This window comes from Glycine max, chromosome 19 (assembly GCF_000004515.6).
Source record: "Glycine max cultivar Williams 82 chromosome 19, Glycine_max_v4.0, whole genome shotgun sequence".
In the NCBI taxonomy this organism is placed as follows: domain Eukaryota; kingdom Viridiplantae; phylum Streptophyta; class Magnoliopsida; order Fabales; family Fabaceae; genus Glycine; species Glycine max.
In genome coordinates this window covers 7,812,918-7,837,305 of record NC_038255.2, presented here as the reverse complement: position 1 = coordinate 7,837,305, position 24,388 = coordinate 7,812,918, and the positions used below count along the sequence as shown (strand labels likewise).

Sequence of the window (24,388 nt, the reverse complement as noted above, 5' to 3'; positions counted from 1 at the left end):
TATGTATATATATATATATATATATAGGCCGACTTATCAGATTTATAAGGCTTTTTAATAAGCCTAAGCCTGGTCTATTTAATTTAATAGCCTTTTAAAAAAAATTTGAGCCTAGCCTTTTAATTAAATAGGGCAGGGCAGACCAGACTTTATGTAGGCCAGGTCGTAGGCTCCTGTAGGCCGGCCTAGCCTATTCCCACCCCTAATTGTAATAACATTAGGTAATAACAAAATCAAGTTGGGTCTCATTTTTTGTAAGGATTACTTTAATGATTGTGCATTTTTATTTGAATATCATATTTTGACAAAGTATTGCCACATTAGAAAATTCATAACAACAAAAAGATTATGCTTATTAATTAATATTATACTTGTTATTATATTTGTTCTAACTTTATGCTTACTTTCCTATTTTTTAAGTGTTTATTGTAATGTTATGTTTATAACGATAAAAAAGGGGAGAAGATAAAAATTAAATTATATTTTATCCTTAAATGAAACAAATTTTGGTGTCTCACAAATTAGTCCGATAAAAACCTACTGATCCAATGGTAACTTAATGACATTTTGGTCAATTGTAAATGTATTAACATTTTGGTCTAAAAAAATTACTGACATTTTGGTTCAATGAAAGAATTAATGACATTTTGATTCAATGATAACTTATTGACATCTTAATAATGATAAATTACTGACATTTTGATCTAATTTACTCAATAGTCATATTGACCATTATTTTTGTCTTTCTCTGTGCCATATAATCTCTTTCATTAATGGGTGTGAGAGACTAACGTATTAATGAATTTGTTCTACTTTTTCACTTTGAAGAATTAAAATTTAAGTTTTCTTTCGAGGATAAAATTTTGAGCACAATATACATTGAAGAATAAAAATGAGAAAATTTTCACAATGTACATGAAGAAATTGATTATTTACCCAATAAAGAAATCGAAACATGGCCCAGTTATTTTTTCCGAGTGCCCATCTCAGCAAACCCAAAGGACGACGAACTGAAACTTGAGGAAGAAGAGAAAAACAAGACCTCTTCTTTTCTTGTGTCTGATCGAAGAAACCAATCAGCCATGAAACCGTGTTCGTGATTTGGACCACGCTACACACTCTAACTTCGATTTGAATCATCACTGTCTTCACACTTTTCCCCTTCACTTTTCTCTCCAACAAGTGCTTCCCACAATGATGTCCCCGAACCGCGTCTCAGAGGATCGGGGCACCCCACCTCAACATTTCAGGTAAATTTTTCTCCTTTTGGAAAAAATTTAGCCAAAATCGATTCTGGGTATGGCCCATTTTTTAATATCTTTAAAGGGTTTGATTTCTGAGGCTGTTTTTTTGTGTTCAATTGGGGCTGTGGCTAGGTGCATTGAAGTGTGGCAATGCTTTTGCTTTCTCCTTGAAGCCGTGTCCTAATGTGTTAGTTGTTTTAGGAGCTGGATTTGAGCTATTGGGTCATGTTTTGGATAGTTATTGCAAGCGTTGTTTACTTTGTTTGTGAAGTGTTTATTTGTGTGGAGGGAAAATTTGAAGTTAACATGAGAGAAAGTGCAATGCCCTCAGTGGTTTCAATTTAATCTATAACTTATTAGGTGTGTGTTTGGTTCAACTTATTTTAAAGAAATAATCAGGTTCTTTTGATCATTAGCTTTTCTGAGAGAATATTTGAGAAATATTGAAATAAGTACTTATTTTTGAGAAATAATCTCTTACCAAATATTTGCTGCATACTTGGAGGGAGAGTTTTACTGCTCATAGTGGTTCTACTCGCACGAGTAGGATTGCCTTCCATGGAAGAGTAGGATTGCCTTCCATGGAAGATGCATGGGTGATCTGTATAAAAAGAAGTAGTATTTTAAATTTAGTCCATTGGCATGTGTTAAAAACACAATATAGAACTCATTTTTGACCTAATTGTTTAAGCTTTTGAGGTAGTTATGATACGGTATTGGAGCCTTTAGGGTCAAGTGGTCTATAGAGTTTGACCCTCGCTGTCCCTATTCTTCTTATAAAAAGTTTAATTTACTGCAAGCCGAATGTGGGTCCATGGGTACTATCTGAGCTTCAAGCGCAAAGGGCTCTTGTGTGAAAGGGGCATATTAGAGATTAGAGAAGCAATACAAAAGCATTCATGTGTCTCTACCATACAACTTAAGCTTTTGTGCCCATATATATAAATATAACACTTTTACCTTCCAAAAAAAAAACCTTAAGCTTTTGTAATATAGCGTTTTTGGTTATTAACTGGTTACACTGTTTTGTTGATTATGTGTTGTGGCATTCTGCTTTTAGTGGTTATGCATAATAAATTTAGAATTTTTCAGTTACATTCTACTATACCGTACTGGTTAGTGACTGATTACCTCTATTGGATATTTATAGAAGAGGGTTGTGTATTGAATGTTTTAACTTTGTTCACTCTTATTGTGCTGATTGAATATTTTGATTTGTAGACACACACCCTTTCAGATAATCCATATTGTTGCAAATTTCATGAGGATATGGTCAATATACTCCATGTACCGCTACTTCTTGCAGACTGGTGCTTCTGTTGTTCTTTTTCTGTTTGCCTGCCTGGCCCCAGCGTCCATCCTATTTTTGATTTTGCAAAAGCCTTGGAAGGGCAGGCCTCTTTCTAACGCACAGGTGAATTTAATTTCTATTCTCTTCAGAGAGTTTTAAGAAAGAAGAATTAAATTTGACTTAGAGGCTATCATGAATGCACATTCCTTAATACTACAATTTGTCTTTTCAGGTTGTTCCTTCTATAATAAATGGTGGTATAACAGCACTTTATCTGGTCTTGTGGGGAAAGGGACTGAAATCATGTGGGCCAGTTAGGTTGGTTTTTATATTCTGAAAGAAAATTTCAGTTGATAACTTTAATGTGTCATGTGCTCAGTCTTAATTGCTTTGAGTTATGTGGCATCATGGCTGATGCTCAGTTGTGTAAATCACTGATTTCCAATTTGTCATAGTCCAAGTTCAATTGAATCATTGATGTCATCCTACCATTATATAGCTATTTCTTGATCATGTTAGTATTGAGGTGAATGGTGCTTTGATTTTGATGAGAAAGTATTTTTATTGCTATATGAACTTAATGCAATCATTGTTTTCTTAATAATTTAGAGCAATATTGGCTGAGTATTCTGGTGCTGTTCTTGGAGTACTTTCTGCAGTGTTATATGGTAGGAGAGGTCATTTGTGGAAAAAGGTAACCCTTTTCAGATACTTATGTTGTTAGGTATATTATATAAGTTACACCATGAAACCATGTGCTCAAATCGATTTAAATACCTGTTCCATAAGAATGTTTTTGCAATATTTCTCCTTTCTACTTTATCTGCATTGGTAAATCTATTGTGAAGTTGTAACTTGTGACTATTTCCTGAATGATTTTACCTTTTTCAATGAAGGTCTCATGTTTTTCTTTCCCCTCTCCTTGAGCCTGTTTTTTTACCCTCTGTCTGGTCATTACTGTTTTTGGTGGATCACCTCTCTCCCCTAGTTGTACTTTCCCTCTTTCTCTAAATTGAAAACATTTTTTTTTTTGTGTAAAAACTTTAGGAAATTGTTAAGCCTTCTTCTTTGATAAAATAATAATAAAAAATTCAAGCCATAGTTATCAATCTTGGATAGCAGTGCGTAGTGGCCAACTTTGTAAATGCTATAGCGGGGACTGAGATGACCACTATTTTATTCTCAAAAAGAAAAAAAATCCCAAAATTTAAGAAATTAATGATACTATCTCTGGTCCTATAAGAATTTTTTTTTGTTTTTCTTTGGTCCTAATTATAAGAAGAGAAAAAGGGTTATACACTAACCGTGTAAAAAGTTTTACACAATCATTCAATCACAATCCACCACGTATGGTAAGTTTCTTGACTTTTAAAATAATTATCTTAAAGTAATTCAAACGGTGATTTGTGATTGGATGATGGTGTTAAACTGTTTTACGCCGTCAGTGCATAGGAATTAAACTCTTATAAGAAACAATTACTAGTTTTCAAACTTACCCAGGGTTAAATTTCTTTTATACCCTTAATTTGTTGTTAACTCTATTTATTAGGAACTCACTCATTGGATTATGATTACTGACATTAAATGAGACCATCACGATGATGGTGAAATTAATAGAAAAAGAACATAAACAAATTAGATAAAAATTAGTAGAATGTGAACAGGGAAGTTTAAATGAAGAAGAAAGAGCGGAACATGGGGCAAAATAGTCCTGCAAAGTGTGAAGGAAGAAAGGTCAAAACAGAGTTAACTTTTTGAGGGTTGGTCTAGGAAGAAGGGTTTCAAATCCTATTATGTTTCTCGAATAAAAAAAGCATTAGATAATGTGGAAGAAATCACTATTTTGTTTAGGAGTAAAAAAGGGTTTTTTGAAGCCTATATCATGGTAGTGCCACTATAACATATGAAATGCTGCTATTACAGTTGCAATGGCTACTATTGAAAATTGCTCCACTATTTGAATCCCATAGTAGCCTAGGGTTGCTATGCTCTGCTACTGCACTGTAGCTCACTGACTACTATGATTTAAGCCAGGTTGTACTATGATAAATTAAATAATGTGATTTGTATTGCTGCTTGTGATTAATGTGTTTGAAACATAAGTTTGGATATTCTCTAATCCAATGGATACTTTCTTATTTTGAACCAGATAGGTGGCCTTATTGCCATGTTGGCATCCTTATACCTGTTATCAGAAGGATGGGCTACTGCAACACATTCTCCATTCTATATCCTCAGTCAGACTGCGTTATCTTGTTTCTTAAATTTACCAAGTTTACTGCTAAAATATCTTTTTCTCCGTGTGTTCTTTTTCTTTTCTGTTTAGTTTTTCATACTTTTTATCTTTTCTGTAAGTGTTGTATACTTAACTGGAATATACCATGGGAAGATAGAGATGATTCTGAGGTTAAAACTGAACCAGTTTTGGGTCTGAGGAAAATGTTAGTCCCTATTATTGCTGGTATTCTATCTGCACTCAGGAGAGTGATTGCTAGGCGTGTTTCAATCAAGGTGGTAACATTTATGTAATTTGCACTTCATACTTTGACTTTGACTTTGGTGCAAAGTGTTTTGTGTGTATCCATTCCATAACCCCTGAACATTTTGTTTTCAGAATCAACTTAAAAGGCGACTCCATGCTTTAACTATTGCTTCTGCAACATGTTTTATGTTTCCTATTGCCATGTGGGACATGATCATAGTGAGTTCTTTGTAATTTTCACTTTTACGTCTATATTAAATAGGGTTATGTCTTTGTGGGATTCTTATATTGTTTTGTGGTTTTTGCAAGATTGACATTTGACAATTTTCATAACCCTCTTGTCCCCCCCTCTTTCATGTCCTTCAGGGATCATCATCTGAATCTGATAGCAACACAAAGCTTCCTTTTTCTGCTTGGGCCTTCTTGAGCACTATTCTGTTTGGAAATATTGTGATATTTTATGCCGACAGTATTGCAGAGGAGAGGTATGCCATGAATGATAATAATCTTGCCATAAGTAAAGTGAGTAATGGGAAAGTGTTTATGCATTTTGAAATTAAGTTTCTTATGCTCTTTAGATTATCAGACAAGGTTCTATAAAATAACTATTAGCAAATGGCATAAGCATTCCAGCTGTAATATTCTCCTAATCCTCATTAGAATCAATTATTCAATTTTCAGTTTTATGAAATTATAATTTCTTGTCTAGAAATTAATTAATTGACTTATATCTGACTTCATCTAATGTATATGAAAGAAGTTGGATAGAAATTAGGTCAAATTTAAATTCAAAATTGATTTGGGAAGATCTGAATTGTATTTGAATTTTTAAGTTCTGTATGGTGCATGACATTTGGAACTCTTTTTTGTTGTGAAGTAGCTGAAAATTCTTACTTTTCTTTTTGTAGATTACACATGGTTTTCTCCTCACCAAGGCACTTAGCAGCAGCTGGTGCGTGCATCATCATAATGGAGAAAGTGTACAAGATGGATTTTTCTCTCACAGGATTCACGATTTGCTGCTTAATATTAGGTTTTGGTATGTTTAGCAGTTAGTTTTGAATATTATTATTCCCTTTAAATTATATTTTTCATGTATTGTTTGTAGAACACTTTAACTGGAGAAATAAGGGGGATATTACTTCATATTACTTCACCCACTTCCCTGAAGAAGCAAATGAAGAGCTGCTCTGGAAACATTTCAAACGTTGGGGTGATGTGCGTGAAGTCTTCATCGCCAAACGCTGTAATAAGGAGGGTAGAAGGTATGAATTTGTGCGGTTTAAGGGAGTCTCGGACGCAAGAGAGTTGGAGGTGAAGCTGGATAACATTTTCATTCATGATTACAAGCTGTTTGTGAACTTGCCCCGGTTTGCAAGAACAACAAGGAATCAACAGCTGAAATAGAAAGGTAGCCTTGGGGGGAAGTCAAATGAGGAGCTATACAAACCTCGAGTAGAAACATTCACACCACCTCGGAGAACATACGCTGAAGTCACGGCCAAGGGAGCTGCTCCAGGTGTCAACATGAGACGCGAGGCGAGACGCGAGGCGGCAACACCCACCATTTCGATCACACCTATCAAAGACGGGGAATACTGGTGCAAAGATGCTTGGGTAGGGAAGTTGAAGAAGGTTATGGCGGTGGAGAGTATAGAGGATCGAGTAGCATGGGACTTAGGATATAATATCTGTACTAAATTCCTCAGCGATGATATGATCCTCCTCATGGGGTTATCGGAGGAAAAGGCGCAGCACATCATCCAAACGGAGAAGAACAATGGAAGTTCATTGTTCTATTCTCTGGAGAGGTGGAGGCCGGGATGTAGACCACAAAATAGGGTCGTTTGGCTGCAAGTATGGGGATTCCCGATAGAGATGTGGGGCGCGGACCACTTCAGGAAAGCCACTGCCTTAATCGGCGACGTTATCGAACTAGATGACGATACCGACAACCGACGCAGATTGGACCGAGCCCGTATATTGGTCCGAACTCCCCTCCCGCCGTCGATATCGAAGGAGATCAACGTTCACGCCGGCGAGCTTGACTACCAGGTCTGGTTTGTGGAGGAGACAGGGATTGGTGACGTCGTGAACCAGAAGAGCAGCTCTCTGTCCGACGTCTGGTCCGATGAGGTGACGTTGGAGGACGGAGGTATCGCCGGAGATGACGACGACAACATCGATGGCTTTTCCTCGTACTCGTTGGAGCTGCCATCCCCGAACTTGGAATCCCCTCGAAACTACCAGACAAAAGGAGAATCCAATGGTCACTGCGGTGAACACAGACTGCTAGGTAAAACCCATTCTGATGAAGATCACAGAGATGAGATAGTGACTACAAAGGAGGGAACCCAGGGCCCGTTTAAGGCAAATGTTGACCCTGGAATCAGAGAACCAGCAACGAAAGCAGGGACTGCCCTACCTAAAGAGGCAATTGAGCACAGCTCTCAAGCTGATTATCGAAAGAAGGGGAATCACTCTCAAGGCAACAATTTGAATGGTGGAGTAAAAGCTTTTGGAGATCAGCTCCCTTATGGGGTACACGTGGAAGACACTCTGCTAATGGAACCCCACACCCATTTGTACCCCCATCAGACCCAATCAGGCATTGGGCCAAGTGATAGCTCGGGCCTACTATGGAAAAATGAAGAGAGTAATAAGGATGGCTACACTTATGTAGCCCAATCCCCTAATGAAAAGCCTGAAAAATACTCCAAAGTCTACAGAAGACAGAGAGTGTCTCACTACAAAGCCCCCCAGCTTGAACCCGTGGCAGAAGAAACTCAAGGGCTAGAAGGAGTCAAAGATATGGCCATCACATGTTATTCAGAATCAAAGTAAAACCCACAATCAATTAGAAGCAGAAGGAAAATTAAAAAGTAAAATTGTTTGCAACAATCATTTGCTGGAAGAGGCCCAGCAATATGGGAATTGGGGACACATATGGGCTTGGAAACAGACAAAGGTCATTCTGATTTTATTCAAAGCTTTGCAGACATGGAGGCTAGGGACAGAAATGAAGCTATGGAGTTGGGAGAGAGGAAAACTCATAGATGAATATTCTTTCCTACAATATTAGAGGGCTTGGTAGAGGCATTAAATGGGCCTCTATTAGGAAACTGGTTGGAAAGCATCAAGTGGATGTTCTGTGTTTGCAAGAAACAAAAAGGGATTCTCTTTCTAGGGAGGATTGTCAGGTTTTGTGAGGCCACTCAGATGTTGCATGGGAATGGCAACCTGCTGAGAACACTGTTGGGGGGCTGCTGTGTATTTGGGATAATAACAACTTTCAGGTTGATTTCAGAATCACTGAAAAGGGATTTATTATGTTGGGTGGGACTTGGTTGGCTGAGATGCAGAGAGTGGTTGTAGACAATATCTATGCTCCTTGTGATATTGAAGGTAAAAGACAGCTGTGGCAGAGCTTGAGTAGAAGGAAATCTCAAATTCAGGATGATTGTTGGTGTCTGGTAGGGGATTTCAATTGTGTTAGGAATCCCTCTGAAAGATTGGGAAGTAACCGCAGCAATTCAGATAATGGCTTAATATCTGAATTCAATGATTGGCTTCATGAAATGGAGGTTGATGATATTCCTTGTGTGGGTAAACCCTTTACTTGGGTTAGGCCTAATGGCTCCTGCAAAAGCAAACTGGACAGAGTGTGTGTTTCTGATGGCTGGTTGTCCAGATGGCCTGACAGCTCCCAATTTAACCTTGAGAGGAATTACTCTGACCATTGTCCTATTATCATGCAATCTAAATGCATTGATTGGGGCCCTAAACCTTTTAAGGTTTATGATGGATGGTTAATGAACAAGCAATTTCAGAAGGTAGTGAGGGACTGTTGGTTAGATTATCAGCCTATGGGGTGGGGTGGTTATGCTTTAAAATGCAAGCTTCAGCATCTTAAACAGAGGCTAAAAATCTGGAGTAAAGACAACATAGGAGACCTGTGCAGCAAAGTCAAACAGCTTCAACAGAAACTAAATGACTTGGAGAATTCTATACCAGCTCAACCTTCTGAACAACAAGTCCAGGAGCTCAAGAAAACCCAAGCTGACCTTTGGGGAAAAGCTACTATGCAGGAGTCTATTGTGAGGCAGAAATCAAGATGCAGATGGATCAAAGAGGGGGACAACAACACATCCTATTTTCATAGAGTTATTAATTTCAGGGGGAGGAGAAATGCTTTGAGGGGAATGCAGATTGGTGACACCTAGGTGGAAAATCCTAACACTATAAAGGCTGAAATCCTTCATCATTTTCAGAACAGGTTCAATGAGCCTCACTTGAGCAGACCTAATCTAGATGGGGTTGCTTTTAAAAGTCTGACTTCTACTCAGAGAGATATTATGATTGAACCTTTTAAAGAGGAAGAGATAAGGTGTGCTGTGTGGGCTTGTGGCAATGACAAAAGCCCAGGGCCAGATGACTTTAATTTCAGATTTATTAAGCATTTTTGGAAGGAATTGAAGCCTGAATTCCTATGATTTATAGCAGAATTCCATGTGAATGCTTCCTTCCCCAAGGGTCTCAACTCTTCTTTCATTGCTCTTATCCCTAAGATTACGGACCCCCAATCCTTTAATGATTTCAGACCCATCTCCGTCATTGGATGTGTCTACAAAATCATTACTAAGATATTGGCTAATAGGCTTAGCAAGGTCATGAACCACCTCATTGATGAAAGGCAAACAGCCTTTGTGAAGGGTAGACAGCTGCTCCATGGTGTTTTAATTGCCAATGAGGTGGTTAAGGAGGCTAGGAGGTCTAAGAGGCCTTGCATGGTGTTTAAAGTTGACTTTGAAAAAGCTTACGACTCGGTGTCTTGGCAATTTCTGTTTTATATGATGGGAAGAATGGGGTTCCATGATAGATGGATTGGTTGGATTAAGGGGTGCCTCACATCAGCCTCTATATCTATTCTTGTGAATGGAAGCCCTACATCTGAATTTAAGCCTTAAAGAGGCTTGAGGCAAGGGGACCCTTTGGCCCCTTTATTGTTTGTCTTGGTGGCTGAAGGCTTGACAGGAATGATGAGGGAAGCTTCAATCAAAAACTGCTTTCAAAGTTTCTTGGTGGGGAAGCATAAGATCCCAGTGAACATCCTCTAATTTGCTGATGATACTATCTTTTTTGGAGAAGCTTCTATGGATAATGTCAAAGCTGTGAAGGCCATTCTTAGAAGCTATGAGATGGTTTCAGGCTTGAGAATTAACTTTGCCAAGAGCCACTTTGGGGCAATTGGCCAATCTGAAGAATGGTGTTGTGCCGCTGCTGATTATCTTAATTGTGCCATGCTTCAATTCCCCTTCTGCTACCTAGGGTTGCCTATAGGCATTAATCTGAGAAGAAATATGGTGTGGGAGCCTATCATTAGAAGGTTCGAGGCTAGGTTGAACAAGTGGAATCAAAGGAACATCTCTATGGCTGGAAGAATCACCCTTATCAATGCTGTTTTAACAGCACTTCCCTTGTTTTACTTGTCTTTTTACAGGGCTCCCTCAGCAGTCATTAATAGATTAAATGCTATTCGAAGACACTTTTTGTGGGGTGGAAATTCTGAAGGAAAGAAGATTGCCTGGATAGCTTGGAGCCATGTTTGTTCATCTAGAGAAAGGGGAGGTTTGGGTATTAAAGATATCAAGGCCCTCAACAATGCTCTTTTAATTAAATGGAAATGGTTGATGTTCCAGCAAAGTGATCAGCTATGGAGCCATATCCTGATTTCTAAATATAGAGGCTGGAGAGGCTTGGAAGGGGGGCCACCAAAGCCTAATTTCTCTCATTGGTGGTTTGACTTGAGATCCATTAACCAGCATGGGTGTATGGCTGAGGTTTCTAAGCAGTTTATTTGGAGGCTGGGAAGAGGTGATCAAATTCTGTTCTGGGAGGACTATTGGATGGATGGGGGGATGGCTCTTAAAGATAAATATCCAGAGCTATATCGTATCTCCTTGCAAAAACAGCATACAGTAGCAGAGATGGGCTCTTTCTGTGAATCGGGGTGGGAATGGAAATTCTCTTGGAGGCGCAATTTGTTTGACAATGAAATGGGGATAGCCTCAGATTTTATTGATCAGACTGCTGTCATCAACTTGAATGTTTTGTCAAAGGATAGCTGGGTGTGGGGAGCTGCTTCTAATGGGATATTCTCTTCTAAATCTGCTTATCTTTGCATTAAAGCTGAGTTGTCTCCTGCAGATCATCAGCTTGGTTTCTGCCAGCTGTGGGATACTAAAATTCCTCCTAGAGCCTTAACCTTTGCGTGGAGATTGCTTTGGGATAGGCTTCCTACTAAGGAGAACCTATCCAAGAGAAATGTTGATCTGGTCAATGAATTATGCCCCTTCTGTCAAACCAGCTCTGAATCTGCTTCCCACTTGCTTTTCTCTTGCCACAAAGTTATGCCTTTGTGGTGGGAATTTAACACCTGGGTTAAGGAGGATAGAGCTCTTCACTGCAGGCCCATGGAGCACTTCCTTCAGCAATATTCCATAGCAGGTTTGAAGGCTTCGAATACAAGAAGGAAAATTTGTTGGATAGCAGCTACAATGTCCATATGGAAGCTCTGTAATGATGTCATCTTTCATAATCAGCCTTTCCAGATTTCTAAGCTGGTGGATAACACTAACTTTCTTACTTGGTCCTGGCTGAGGGGGTGGGAAAAGGACTTCAATGCCCCCTTTCATCAATGGTCCTCAACCATGCCTATGGCATTTATTTAGTTTGTGGTCTGCTGGGCTAAGGGTTTTGGGGGATTCTTGTAGGGCATTTGTGTTTTGTATTTTTGAACTCATGTTCCTGGAGACTTTAGCTCCTTCTTATCATGTAGTACCCCTGGTACTATTATTTGATTAATATATATATATTATCTTTGCAGTTCAAAAAAAAAAAAGAACACTATAACTGAACTAGTAGCTGATAACTTTTTGTCATGCCTTACAAATTTTAAGGGTGTGTTTGATTTCTATTTTCAAAAACTGTTTTCAGTTTAAAAAAAAACCAAGGAAATAGTTGCCCACACCAAGCTCATGCCTCACGACATGCAACACCACTTCCAATGACCCACACTCTTGAGGTAGGACTACAAAATAGAAAAAGAGAATGAGACAGACCAGCTATTGGAAACAATTTTGGACAAGAAATTGATTGCCGAGTAGCATGGAATTATTTTATAAAGCAGTTTTTGAAACCAAAAAGTGAGAAGGAAGTTAAACAGGCCCTAACTTGTTTTTATGATACTTTGCTTCTCAGATTCTATATACATTGGTTTTATCCCCTGGATTTTTAAATGACATTCATATTCTGGAAAAAGGTTAAATCTGTTTTAAACTCAGCTTATCTTGAAGCAATTCATGTTGAATTCTTGAACTTCACTGTTTTTTTATTGCCTTTTCTTACTAGTAATAATTTGATTTTTAAGGAGGCTCCAAAATTACTAGTCACTATTCACTACCATTCAACTACATTTTCCTATCTTCTAGAATTGAGCTTGTATTTCAGAGAGAGTAAATATAATGATTATTGAATTAAGGCTTTCTTGTTTCTGTTTTTCTCTTTTAGTAGCTAATAATCTTAAATGTTCATTGTAATGGAATAATGTAGGGATATATGAAGCAACTTCATTGGAGCACAATAGAAAAGATTCTATCCGAAATTCAGATTTATCCAATGGAGAATTTGATAATCAAATCCTGATGTCACCACTACCTACTTGAAGTATGCGCATTTTATTCCTTCAACTTATGAAATGTAAATTTATTGCCAATTGTTTATTTGGTCCATTTGTGTGAGTGGGTATCTATGCATTCTGCTCTGTTCAATTGACACCTAACAACATTTTTTTAGGATGATAATTGAGTATCAATATTATACTACTGATTCTAATATATGGTGAGCCTGATTACCAGTTTTTGCAATGTCTGTTTGATATTTTGTAAGCAATAGTCCTTAAACATCTAAAATTATAGAGCAGATTACATCGCCTCCCTTGCACTTAGGACTTATTACATTCACACCCCCTCCGTTCATAACCTCTACACAAAACTCCAGAGTTTCGTAATTCTGTTACACTTGCACCCCCTCCACATTAACAGTGTTAGTTCTGTTAACCCAAACCCATCTCATGTGAGGCACATGCTTGTGTAATGAAATTTTAGGACAAAAATGCTCTCATCTTCCACCCTGTGCAAATTAAAAGCAATCTGCATTTTTGAAATAAAAAAACTATAGTGAAGGAGGCGTGGAGCATAGAGCATTGCGGGAAAACAAAAAATTGACACACTAATGTTCTAGCCCTTTTGAATATTTTCATTCTGTTAAATATATATTGTATACAGCTGTATTGTGTAGACTGTGTAGGTAAAAGGCTGTTTTCAGTGTGTGAGTGAGGTTGAGTGTGTATTAAGCTTTATGTGTTGTCATGTTGAGTGTGTGGGAAGTTGAGTGTCTAATCCTTATCCAAAGGCAGCTTTCCCCTTCTCTCTCTGTACTATATATATATGTGTTAATAAAAAGCTAAGTGTTGAGTGTGACAATTTTCTCCACTCATTCAAATTCAAGTTCTTGAGTATCTCAAATCCTCAAGCAATGTAGTCCTCTATTTTTAACATGGTATCAGAGCGGGTACAGTCCCGTTCTGATTGTCTCCGGCGTCGCCGCCATCTCCGGCCACTGCCGGCTGCTAGCCGCCACTCCGACCACCACTTTTTCCGGCAAATCCAGGGTTGAGTGCGCCTCGAGGAGCGTGACTCACCCCTACAAGTTGCGTGGCCAGAATCCCAGCCACGCGCTGCTGCAAGTTCGTGCCAGTCTCGGCGTGTGAAGTCCATGCGCCGCCCTCTGACCACCGGAAACTTGCCGGACTAGTTTCAAACGTCTCATCCTTTTCTTCTAGGCATGTTTCAGCCCTTGTTTTAGCCTTTGCTGTCCAGCTCTTGCGTTCCCTTCTCGTTCTCCGTTAGGGCTTCGTCTTTTTGATCAAAAATGGCCTCTGCCAGTCCTGCTTTCTCCTTCTCTGCTGTCAGCCACTGTCTTTGCTGGGCAGCTCTCTCTCGTGTTACAAACAGAAATATTGTTACCAATCCAGAGGGTACCCATTGCTTTGGCTTGAAGTCCTTCCTCAAAAGCAGTTGCTAAGTTTGGTATGTTTTTGTATGTTGTCAAGGCTCCATTTCCAGCTGCCTTCCAAGTTCCATTGTGTTCTGGTTCTGGAAAATGTCAACTTCAGGCGCTGTTCTTTTTGTTTCTTGGACATCCTCCATTGGACTTTTGAAGAAAGATTGGTAGGGATGCTACTGTTTTAAAGTTTTCTTTTAGTTTGGCCAGAAGTGCTCACAAGGTTTTTGTGTATATTCCTTTTTGAAGGAAAATTTGAGTTTGTTCAGTTTGGGTTTGGAGTTTCTACCATGCTTGCAAGGTGTTTGAGGTTATTCCCTTCTCATTTGTCTCTCTTAACCCTTTGTTGTGCAGCTCCATTGTCTCCTGTCCAAGTTCCATTGTGTTCTGGTTCTGGAAAATGTCAACTTCAGGCGTTGTTCTTTTTGTTTCTTGGACATCCTCCATTGGACTTTCGAAGAAAGATTGGTAGGGATGCTACTGTTTTAAAGTTTTCTTTTAGTTTGTCCAGAAGTGCTCACAAGGTTTTTGTGTATATTCCTCTTTGAAGGAAAATTTGAGTTTGTTCAGTTTGGGTTTGGAGTTTTTACCATGCTTGCAAGGTGTTTGAGGTTATTCCCTCCTCATTTGTCTCTCTTAACCCTTTGTTGTGCAGCTCCATTGTCTCCTGTCCTTCTATTCATCTGTTGTGTGGTCTGTAGTTTAATATCTCTGTCCCTAGGGTTCTGGTCAAGAACCCTACTATAGGTCATTTGTTGATCTTGTTGTCCAACAACTTCTTCCTTGTCTTTGTCCTTGAAGTAATTGCTGTCCCCAAGGTTCAATCTGGTCAAGAACCCTACTTTAGGTCATTTGTTGATCCTGTTGTCCAGCAACTTCTTCCTTGTCTCTGTCCTTGAAGCAATTGTTGTCCCTGGGGTTCAATCTGGTCAAGAACCTCTACTATTAAAAAAAAAAAGTCATTAAGTTTCTATCCATGGTGGTTAAGCATTAATGTCAAGCTTCTACCATGGATGGTTAAACATTGTTGTGTTGCTTCTGCCTTTATAGTGGTTAAGCATTCAAAAATTGTGTTTTGCTTCTGTCTTGAGTGGTTAAGCACCATGTTTAGCTTCTGCTCTTGATGGTTAAGCTTTGGTTTGCTTCTACCTTTTAGGTGGTTAAGTGTGTTTGCTTTTGTTAAGTGGTTAAGCATGGTGTTGTGGCTTCTGCTTAATGGTTCAACATATTCCAATTGTCTTTGAATGTTTTTCAGTCATTTTCAATCTGCTGCCAATGTATTTCCGGCATGTTTCATTGTCTATTTTTCTACTTGTATTGTTCATCCCAAGCTGGAAGTGTTGACTCCACCTTCCATCTCGTGAGGGGGAATGTGTTGTCTCCTAATCAGTACTAATCACTTTGAAGTCCAGCCCTGCAGCAAGTGCAACTTTTGTTTCTGGGAATTTGTTGTTTCCTTCTTCAAGTCCTGCCACATCTTTTGAACTTGACACTCCTGCTTCCTCTTCGGTGGTCTACTCTGTTAGCTCCAATGTGGTCCAAGTTCTACTTTAGTTGGCAGCCCACTAAGTCTGCATTTGGTTCCCCATTTAGTACATCATCGCCATCCATTGTGTACTTCTGCCAGTTCTCCCTCAATGTTTTAATCAACCTCCAGTGCATCAACTCCTCAATCCTCATTCACTCCGGCAGCAATAGCCTCTACATCCACACAAGTCAGCAACCTGCCCCTGTTCAATCAAATTTTGTATTTGGAAGCATCAACCTATGAAGCACGGACGCGGCTCATCACCGGCGTGTTCCGCGTCAGACTCTCATCGGACACGCATGCGTGTACGACTCCGGTGCAACGCGGTGTCCGTCGCCTCCGCCGTCACCGGACGCGGTTGAACAGGAAGACACCTCTGGTTGGACGCGGCCCACCACGTAGACACGCGCGTCGTGGCCCATTAAGAGCCTTAGGTTTTTTTATTATTTATTTTAAAATGCTTACCAAAAAAATACCTCTTCTGCCGTTCTGTGTCTTCTCCTTCTTGTTCCCGCAAGCGCCTCCATTGCCGCATTCGTTTCCTTCCCCGCGCAGGTAAGCTTTGCTTCTTATTTCTTCTCTGGTTTTTCTTTTCTTGCTACCTGATGCCTCTGGTTTTCCTTCTTTTAGTGTGGACTGTGGTGTTCCACTTTATTCTTTAAACATTTACACATTCTCTCTCTTTGGCTGTTATTCGCTGGGTATTACATGTTTCTCCATTTTTTTATTTTATCGTAAAAAGCACGTAGGCCTTTAAAGTATCCCACTTTATTTTATTGTAAAGGCTGTTTTCTCTCTCTTACACACACATACCACTTTTCCCTTCTAAATGTATTTACCTTTATTTTATTGTAAAAAGCAACTTCTCATTGTAAAAAGCACGTAGGCCTTTAAAGTATCCCACTTTATTTTATTGTAAAGGCTGTTTTCCCTCTCTCTCACACACACATACCACTTTACAAAGACTTATTCATTAGAATATAACCACTGCTACATACGCCAACGTCGAGGAGCTTCTAAATGCATTTACCTTTTTTGCTGTGAAATAGTCAACTTCACTATTTAATTATTTATCCATCTTATTTCAAATTTCAAACAAACCATACATGAACTATGCAGCACGAGGAGCTTCTAAATCTTTATTATTCTTTTTAGTTAAGCTGGAGATAAATTTGTTATGTATTTGTCCTGTACATGTTTTTGGAACGTATTTATTTTCACATTCCCGGTCAACATTGATTACAAATTGTTTTTTGTTGTTTGTTTTTTATTTAGAAATTGTTTACATTAGTTTTTTTATTTTTTTAAATTGTTGTAGAGATGAGTACTTCTAGTTCTAGTCAAGCTAAAGAACAAGATGATGATACCAAGCCTATATGGACCTATATTACAAAGATAAAAAGTGTAGCTGGTGGTGGAAATTATGAGATAAAATGCAATATTTGTGATTTTACCTTTAATGGGTCTTACACTAGAGTGAGGGCACACTTGTTGAAGATGACAGGAAAGGGAGTTAGAGTTTGTCAAAAGGTAACAGTTGCCAAACTTATAGCTTTGAAGAAGATAGACAATAAGGCTACATTGAGGGTGGTGAGGTCAAAAACAAAATCTGTGTCATTGCCTCCGGTTTCTACTCAACACCAAATGGATACAAACACTCTTGGTGTTGATCCAAAAAAGAGAAAGACATCATCTGTAGAAAATGCCTTTAATTTGCAAGCTAGAGAGACACTTGATCATGAAATTGCTAGGATGTTTTACTCTTCGGGGCTGCCTTTTCATTTAGCAAGAAATCCTCATTATAGGAAGACATTTGCCTATGCTGCCAACAATCAGATCAGTGGTTACCAACCTTCAGGTTATAATAAATTAAGGACAACATTACTTCAAAACGAGAGAAGACATGTGGAGAATTTGTTACAACCAATTAAAAATGCATGGAACCAGAAAGGTGTGAGCATTGTTAGTGATGGATGGAGTGACCCGCAAAGAAGATCTCTTATTAATTTCATGGTTGTCACAGAGAGTGGACCTATGTTTTTAAAGGCCATTGATTGTTCAAATGAGATCAAAGACAAAGATTTCATTGCCAAACATATGAGGGAAGTAATTATGGAGGTTGGGCACTCAAATGTTGTGCAAATTGTGATAGATAATGCAGCCGTTTGTAAAGCAGCAGGTTTAATAATTGAGGCTGAGTTTCCTTCCATTTATTGGACTCCATGTGTTGTCCATACATTAAATCTTGCTTTGAAGAATATATGTGCAGCCAAGAATACAGAAAAAAATAATGTTGCTTATGAAGAATGTTCTTGGATCACTCAAATTGCGGATGATGCAATGTTTGTGAAAATTTTTATCATGAGTCACTCTATGAGACTATCAATTTTCAATTCATTGAAATTGTTATCCATTGCTCCAACAAGATTTGCCTCCACTATTGTAATGCTCAAGAGATTCAAGCAATTGAAGAAAGGACTACAAGAGATGGTCATTAGTGACCAATGGTCTTCTTATAAGGAAGATGATGTTGCAAAGGCTAAATTTGTGAAAGATACTTTGTTGGATGATAAATGGTGGGATAAGGTTGATTATATTCTTTCTTTCACTAGCCCTATCTATGATGTTCTTAGAAGAACGGATACAAAAGTTTCATCTCTCCATCTAGTATATGAGATGTGGGATTCAATGATTGAAAAGGTGAAGAATGCCATATATCAATATGAGAGAAAGGAGGAGAGTGAAGGATCAACCTTTTATGAGGTAGTGCACTCCATATTAATTGACCGTTGGACTAAGAGTAGCACTCCTCTCCATTGTTTAGCTCATTCTTTAAATCCTAGGTAATTGACTCTATACTTTTTTACTTACATTTTTTTTAGAATTACATAAATTTTAATCATGTATATATTTCTTTTTAATTGTAGATATTATAGTCATGAATGGTTAAGTGAAGATTCTAATCGAGTTCCTCCACATCAAGACATGGAACTCACTCGTGAAAGATTAAAATGCTTCAAGAGGTTCTTTCTTGATGTGGATGTAAGGAGGAAAGTGAATATTGAGTTTGCCAACTTCTCGGATGGAAGAGAAGGTTTTGATGATCTTGATTCTTTAAATGATAGAGGTCAAATGGATCCAAAAGCTTGGTGGCTAGTTCATGACATTAATGCTCCAATACTTCAAAAGATTGCCCTTAAGCTACTTGCGCAACCTTGTTCATCTTCTTGTTGTGAAAGGAATTGGAGTACATATTCATTTATCCATTCTTTAAAGAGAAACAAGATGACACCACATAGAGCTGAAAATTTAGTATTTGTTCATAGCAACCTACGACTTCTCTCAAGGAATACTCCACAATATCATCAAGAGGAAACTAAAATGTGGGATGTAGCTGGAGATGATTTTGGGTCACTTGATGATTGTGGTATTCTTGAAATTGCTAGTTTGTCTTTAGATGAACCAGAGTTAGAGGGTGTCTTTTTCAATGATGATTGCTAGTTTGTGGAATTCTTGAAGACTTGAAGTTGCTAATTCATCATCTTGCTTTATAAATTTTTTTTTTGTAAAAAAACAAAGCGTACAAATTGTATAATGAGGTCTCTTAGTATTTTTTGTGACTCATTATCATAGGAAAAATTCTTTTGAGATGATGATGAATATATAAATCTTGATTTTCAATTTAGATCTTTTATGCATATCGCTCATATTTAATTTTATGTAATTTTATTTTATTTAATTATATATATATAGCCGTGTCTGTTTCCTACATTTTCAACATTTCAGGTGTCCACGTGTCCGTGTCGGTGTCGGTGCTTCATAGGCATCAACTCCATCCGGAGGCAGTCCTTTCCAGTTTGGTACTCAACTGAGTTTCAGTCATGGGTTTCAATCAAGCAATCAAGCTTCACCGCAACATCTAACTTAGAAGAAGAATCTTTCTTATGCTTCAGCTCATGTTCCAAGCTTGGAGCATTTAATTTATATGCTCCAGCTTGAGGGTGAGTGTTAAATATATATTGTATACAGCTGTATTGTGTAGACAGCTGTGTAGGTAAAAGGCTGTTTTGAGTGTGTATTAAGCTTTATGTGTTGTCATGTTGAGTGTGTGAGAAGCTGAGTGTCTAATCCTTATCCAAAGGCAGCTTTCCCCTTCTCTCTCTCTTTCTCTGTACTATATATATATACGTGTTAATAAAAAGCTAAGTGCTGAGTGTGACAATTTTCTCCACTCATTCAAATTCAAGTTCTGGAGTATCTCAAATCCTCAAGCAATGTAGTCCTCTATTTTTAACACATTCAAATTACACATCAAGATCTTTAAATCAAACTATTATAAAACTCTTAAACTCAAACTAACATAGAATCACATGGACTAAACTAAAAATTTACAGAATTTTATATGAACTAACTAAGAACAACTATCAACAGTTGAATGTGAATTGATCAAAACAAACACAAACCGAATCAAACACAACTTGCATAACCTGGACACAAATTAACGGCATTAAGGACACTATTACATTTCATGTTCCAGTACAAATTGGGCTTCTCAAACGCACTTCCCACAAACATATCGACTCCTTAGCCCAAACCCAACCCTAACCCCAACAAAAAAAACAACCAATAATACTAAAAAAAAGACAAAAACCTCAACTTCCAATAATACTAAAAAGGTAAGAGAAAAGGTTCAAAATCCGGTCACCATTGTGGGCGCTTGCTCTCTGGCCACCACCGCACTTTGCAGCAACAATTGTGTCGATGTGATCTGATGTCGCCATCGTCACTATGATCCACCACGCTTGCCTGCCACCACCGTGCTCTGTGGCAAAAACCACATTGACAGAATCTGATGTTGCTGTCGTCGTTGCGATACACCACACTTGCCAGACACCACTGCGTTATGTGGCAACATCACGGTGGACTTCCTCTTCCCTGACCGGAACGCTGCCAAAAGTGAATCGAACTCATTTTTTTTACTAATAAATTTGGGTTTTTGGATGATTCTTTTGCTAAGGATCTCGGAGTCATAGATTGGAAGGACCAATGGGGAGTTTAATGATAAACTTGATGTGCAATTTGAAGCAAGTGAACAACTTTATTCACTCTCAGATCCTCCCTCCACACTCTTCTACCTTCAATCGGAGCGCTCCATCCTAGGATTTATTGATGAGGGTGACGATCTGACTTCAAGTATATGCACCCTGTTGGCTGTTTGTGTGTTTCGCTTGTTCTTGGATGTGTATGTCAAAGGGTTTTTTTGAACTTTCACTGAAAATTAACACCATTAGTTAATGGTGATGACTTAGGGGAGGTCAAAGAAATGCATTTTAAGATAGGGGAGTTGGTGTATTAAGTCCTAAGTACAGGGAAGACGAGTGTAATTTGCTCAAAATTATATAGGGATATAAGTACAGATCAATATTTTGAATTTGATCGAAAGCAAGAAATATGCATGTAGAGACTGGTATAGAAGATTAGAAACAGATTTTTATTGAGTAATCCCTAATTCCCAATCTCTGCTCCATTGTAGAACAGTATCAAGAATATTGTACTGAAACAATATGATTTCCCTGGAAATTTGAGAGGTCCAGGCCTCTCCTACATTTGATGCCCAATACTCTGTCTCACCTTTCTTATTTATTTATAGGCAATTTGCCTTCTTTTATCTCCGCCCAACAAACTAATAAATATCAACAACTAGTTAACTAACTAAATACTAGTAATAGATATTGGCAACTAATGGCTATCTCACAATGAACCGTTTTGTATAGATTGTAGTTGTACATAGATGCCATGCCGCACATAGGTGGGAAATGTAGAAGGTTTATTGTGGGAGGGGAGACTGATAGGTGTGCCTTCCTATAGGAAGGTTGCACAGGGAGCTGAGTGCATGCTTTTATTTATACTGAAGAGATTGGTCAGCCTTTCTGTGGATGCTAGGTGTGCCCTAAAGCTTTTCCTGGTTATGGTCCAGGAGGGTAAACTTTGGTAGCAATGTGCAATTTATGTGGTGCATTTTGTTGCAGGGTGTATCACTTGTGCTTGCGTTCGCAAGCAGTTTTCTTAGGAGCAACAGTTGATTTGGAATAAGGATTAGGTATTAGCTTCTGTTGTATTTTTAAAGAGGTTTGTCTAAAAGATATTTGGTGGGATTGGGCATCTTTGCTTGATGTTTTACTTTCCCCTTTTATTTGCGAAGGATGGAGGATCCTCTATTCTCTAATTTCTTTGTAAATTTCTTCTCTCTATGTTTATGAATTTAATCTTTTATCAAGAAAAATATAATTACATGTACAGCTAAAAAAAACCTGATTTTTTTTATTAACTAGCTGAAGAGCTTAATTATATTTAACTTGTTGATTTCAACTGTTGTCCATACATCATCATCCGTTGCAATTTCACAGGAAATTACTTTCTTCCATGGCTAGTCAATTTTCAGTGTCAATAGTATTAGTTGATTTGGAGATAGTTTGAAAGATTTAGGGTCCGTTTGATTTCTTAAAAAATAAGGGTCAGTACAAGATAAAGTTATTTATCCCTTGTTTCATTTTAAAAATGGTTGTTGGACAGAACCAGAAAGGTTGTAAAGGACAGAACAAAAACAAAAATTTTTGTTACTCACTAATTTGAGAGACAACTTTTTGTCCCGCATGATATAATTAAAAGGATAAAAGTATCCTCATTATCCCACGTCTCCCACTCCTTATTTGCTTTTCCTCAACTTCTTTGGTTCCTTCTTCTTGTCGCAAGGATAGTTTCACACTTTCACCTTTGACGTTAATTAATGGTTATCAAATCCAGAATTGCAATTGCACTCATTTATTTGAAAGCCATATTAGTATACGAGTGTCGTTGCACTCAAAGACCTTGATTGGCTTCAATTGGGTTTTAGGTGAGGAACACGACAGGAATGATGAATAGGCCAACGAAATCAATGGTGCCTGAAATAGAAGTTACTGTCAAATGGCGTGCACAAAGTTGGTGGTAGTGGGCAGTGTGGTGGTTGTTGTGACGGTTTTGATGTGTCAGTATACTGTATAGATTATTGTGGACAATGTCATTTTCTGATGTCATTTTCAATATCTTGGAATTGAGAAAATGAGTGAAGGGAGTTTTAATAAATTTCAAATAGTTTTATTTGGGTTGTCCAGTGCTGATCAAACCAGGTACAGGATATAAAGTTGTCCAGTAACTTGATTATTTACACTGTCCTGTTCTCCTTGTCCAGAACAATTAGAACAGAACAGTACAAATAATGTAAAAGGAGTAAAAAGCAATTACATATTATACGGACCAAAAAGTTATTTTAGCCTTAAATAATTTCAACTTGACTGATTGTTATGCACCTTTTCCTTGAGAATGGGGAGGTGATGTGAATAATCTTAATAACATTGCATGTGTTTATCTGAAGGAATATTAAGTTAGTTTGTGTTCAGTGTTGGTACACAAAGATATTGGACTCTGTTGACCCATAATTTCATTTTGTGCATTAGTTGCAGACAAGCTGTATTCTGCTGTAAAGATGTGTTATCCACCACTTTTGGGAAGCTCCAGCATCTAGTTTGCTATACACCAAATTCTTGATGATTGATCTGATATGATCTTTGGGGGCTTGAGAAGCACTTCTAACCTACCAAGTTCCTTATTTTGCTTCCTACAAGATCATTACTAGTCTGGTAGTTTATTGTGTAGTTTAGGAGGGATTGAAATATCATGAAAAAAGAAGCATTATTCGTGGTCATGGTAGAAGTTCTTTGAATTTTGTTATAATTGAATCACTCATATGAGCTAACTACACATTGTAATGACACTATTGCATATGCCAAACTGTTGGTTTTTCCTTGTTTGTTAATTTTCCCCCTTCTCCTTTCCCTTTTTTCATTTTTTGTCCCTTTCTTTTTCGTTTCAATTATTTCCTTAAAAGTATATTTAATGATCTGGATTTACAATAATGTCTGTAAGATGCATCAGGCTTAAAGTTTATAATTTTTCTATTTTATTTCCCCATTTCTTTTGTGTTTGTATTTTTTTGGTATGTTTCGATGGGAGAAAAAGAAAATACAAATAACCCTATAATTTTTCTTTGTTTTGTTAGAGAAAGTGAAAGAAAAAGGGGGAGAAAACTTAACTTTCATAAATAAAAGTTCTATTATTTAAATTTCAAAGTTTTCTCTCTTCTATTATTTACCTTCCACCGTATCAAAGAGATCTGTACCGGGGGATTACACTACATACATACATGACCCAATATCCTAATTGAGTTGATGATCGGTTTGATAGATCAATATTGTGACACCCTCTACTCTAACATATATATAAATAAAATAAAATATAAAAAAAAATTGGTAATCAAATTCACGCGGGTAAAAGATTCACATCCATTTTACTATTATCAATTAAAACTTATTAAAACATATTCGGTTCAAAATAAGACCGTCAAAATTTACAAAAATATTTTGTTAAATTAGTGAGATAAAATAAAATAGACTAACAACATGCAATTAATATAAAAACTTATGTCCCATCGTCACATTCTATCAGAGCATTGTGTCCGACGTCCTTCAACACAATGTTTCTTAAAGCACTTCACCTAGTCATATGCTCTCCCGAACACAAAGTTCAAGATCATCATAGGATCCAAACACAAACAACACACAGGGAGTGAGTTATCACATTCCTAGAGAAGCAAGACAACTAGATATACATATCATATAAAT

General features: G+C 37.7%; 2 protein-coding genes across 4 annotated transcripts; both read left to right on the top strand.

Annotated features, from left to right (window-relative positions):
• Positions 1-920: 920 nt before the first annotated feature.
• LOC100803797 (zinc transporter 5) lies at positions 921-23,517 on the top strand. Of its 3 annotated transcripts, none has more exons than XM_006603926.4 (11): positions 921-1,250; positions 2,466-2,658; positions 2,768-2,853; positions 3,145-3,229; positions 4,685-4,763; positions 4,916-5,046; positions 5,150-5,236; positions 5,384-5,502; positions 5,926-6,056; positions 12,629-12,742; positions 19,455-21,945. In XM_006603926.4, exons 1-10 carry the CDS (start codon positions 1,195-1,197, stop codon positions 12,739-12,741), a joined length of 1,080 nt encoding a protein of 359 aa, XP_006603989.1. In that variant the 5' UTR covers positions 921-1,194; the 3' UTR covers position 12,742; positions 19,455-21,945. The 3 variants fall into 3 exon arrangements, with proteins under 3 accessions (XP_006603989.1, XP_014627314.1, XP_006603988.1); XM_014771828.3 differs by lacking the exon at positions 19,455-21,945 and adding an exon at positions 23,171-23,517 and having other exon boundaries at positions 948-1,250; XM_006603925.3 differs by lacking the exon at positions 19,455-21,945 and adding an exon at positions 23,165-23,517 and having other exon boundaries at positions 948-1,250.
• On the top strand, positions 12,749-19,448 carry LOC113000492 (uncharacterized). The gene is made up of 2 exons (XM_041012857.1): positions 12,749-18,511; positions 18,596-19,448. Exons 1-2 carry the CDS (start codon positions 16,989-16,991, stop codon positions 19,167-19,169), a joined length of 2,097 nt encoding a protein of 698 aa, XP_040868791.1. The 5' UTR covers positions 12,749-16,988; the 3' UTR covers positions 19,170-19,448.
• Positions 23,518-24,388: the final 871 nt, after the last annotated feature.

Bases quoted from the DNA above. Each gene is read 5' to 3' on its own strand.
- LOC100803797 (XM_014771828.3), top strand. From the start codon at position 1,195: ATGATGTCCCCGAACCGCGTCTCAGAGGATCGGGGCACCCCACCTCAA. The intron at 3,230-4,684 runs GTAACCCTTTTC...ATTTTGAACCAG, and splicing joins GAGGTCATTTGTGGAAAAAG to ATAGGTGGCCTTATTGCCAT. The intron at 6,057-12,628 runs GTATGTTTAGCA...GGAATAATGTAG, and splicing joins CTGCTTAATATTAGGTTTTG to GGATATATGAAGCAACTTCA.
- LOC113000492 (XM_041012857.1), top strand. From the start codon at position 16,989: ATGAGTACTTCTAGTTCTAGTCAAGCTAAAGAACAAGATGATGATACC. The intron at 18,512-18,595 runs GTAATTGACTCT...TTTTAATTGTAG, and splicing joins GCTCATTCTTTAAATCCTAG to ATATTATAGTCATGAATGGT.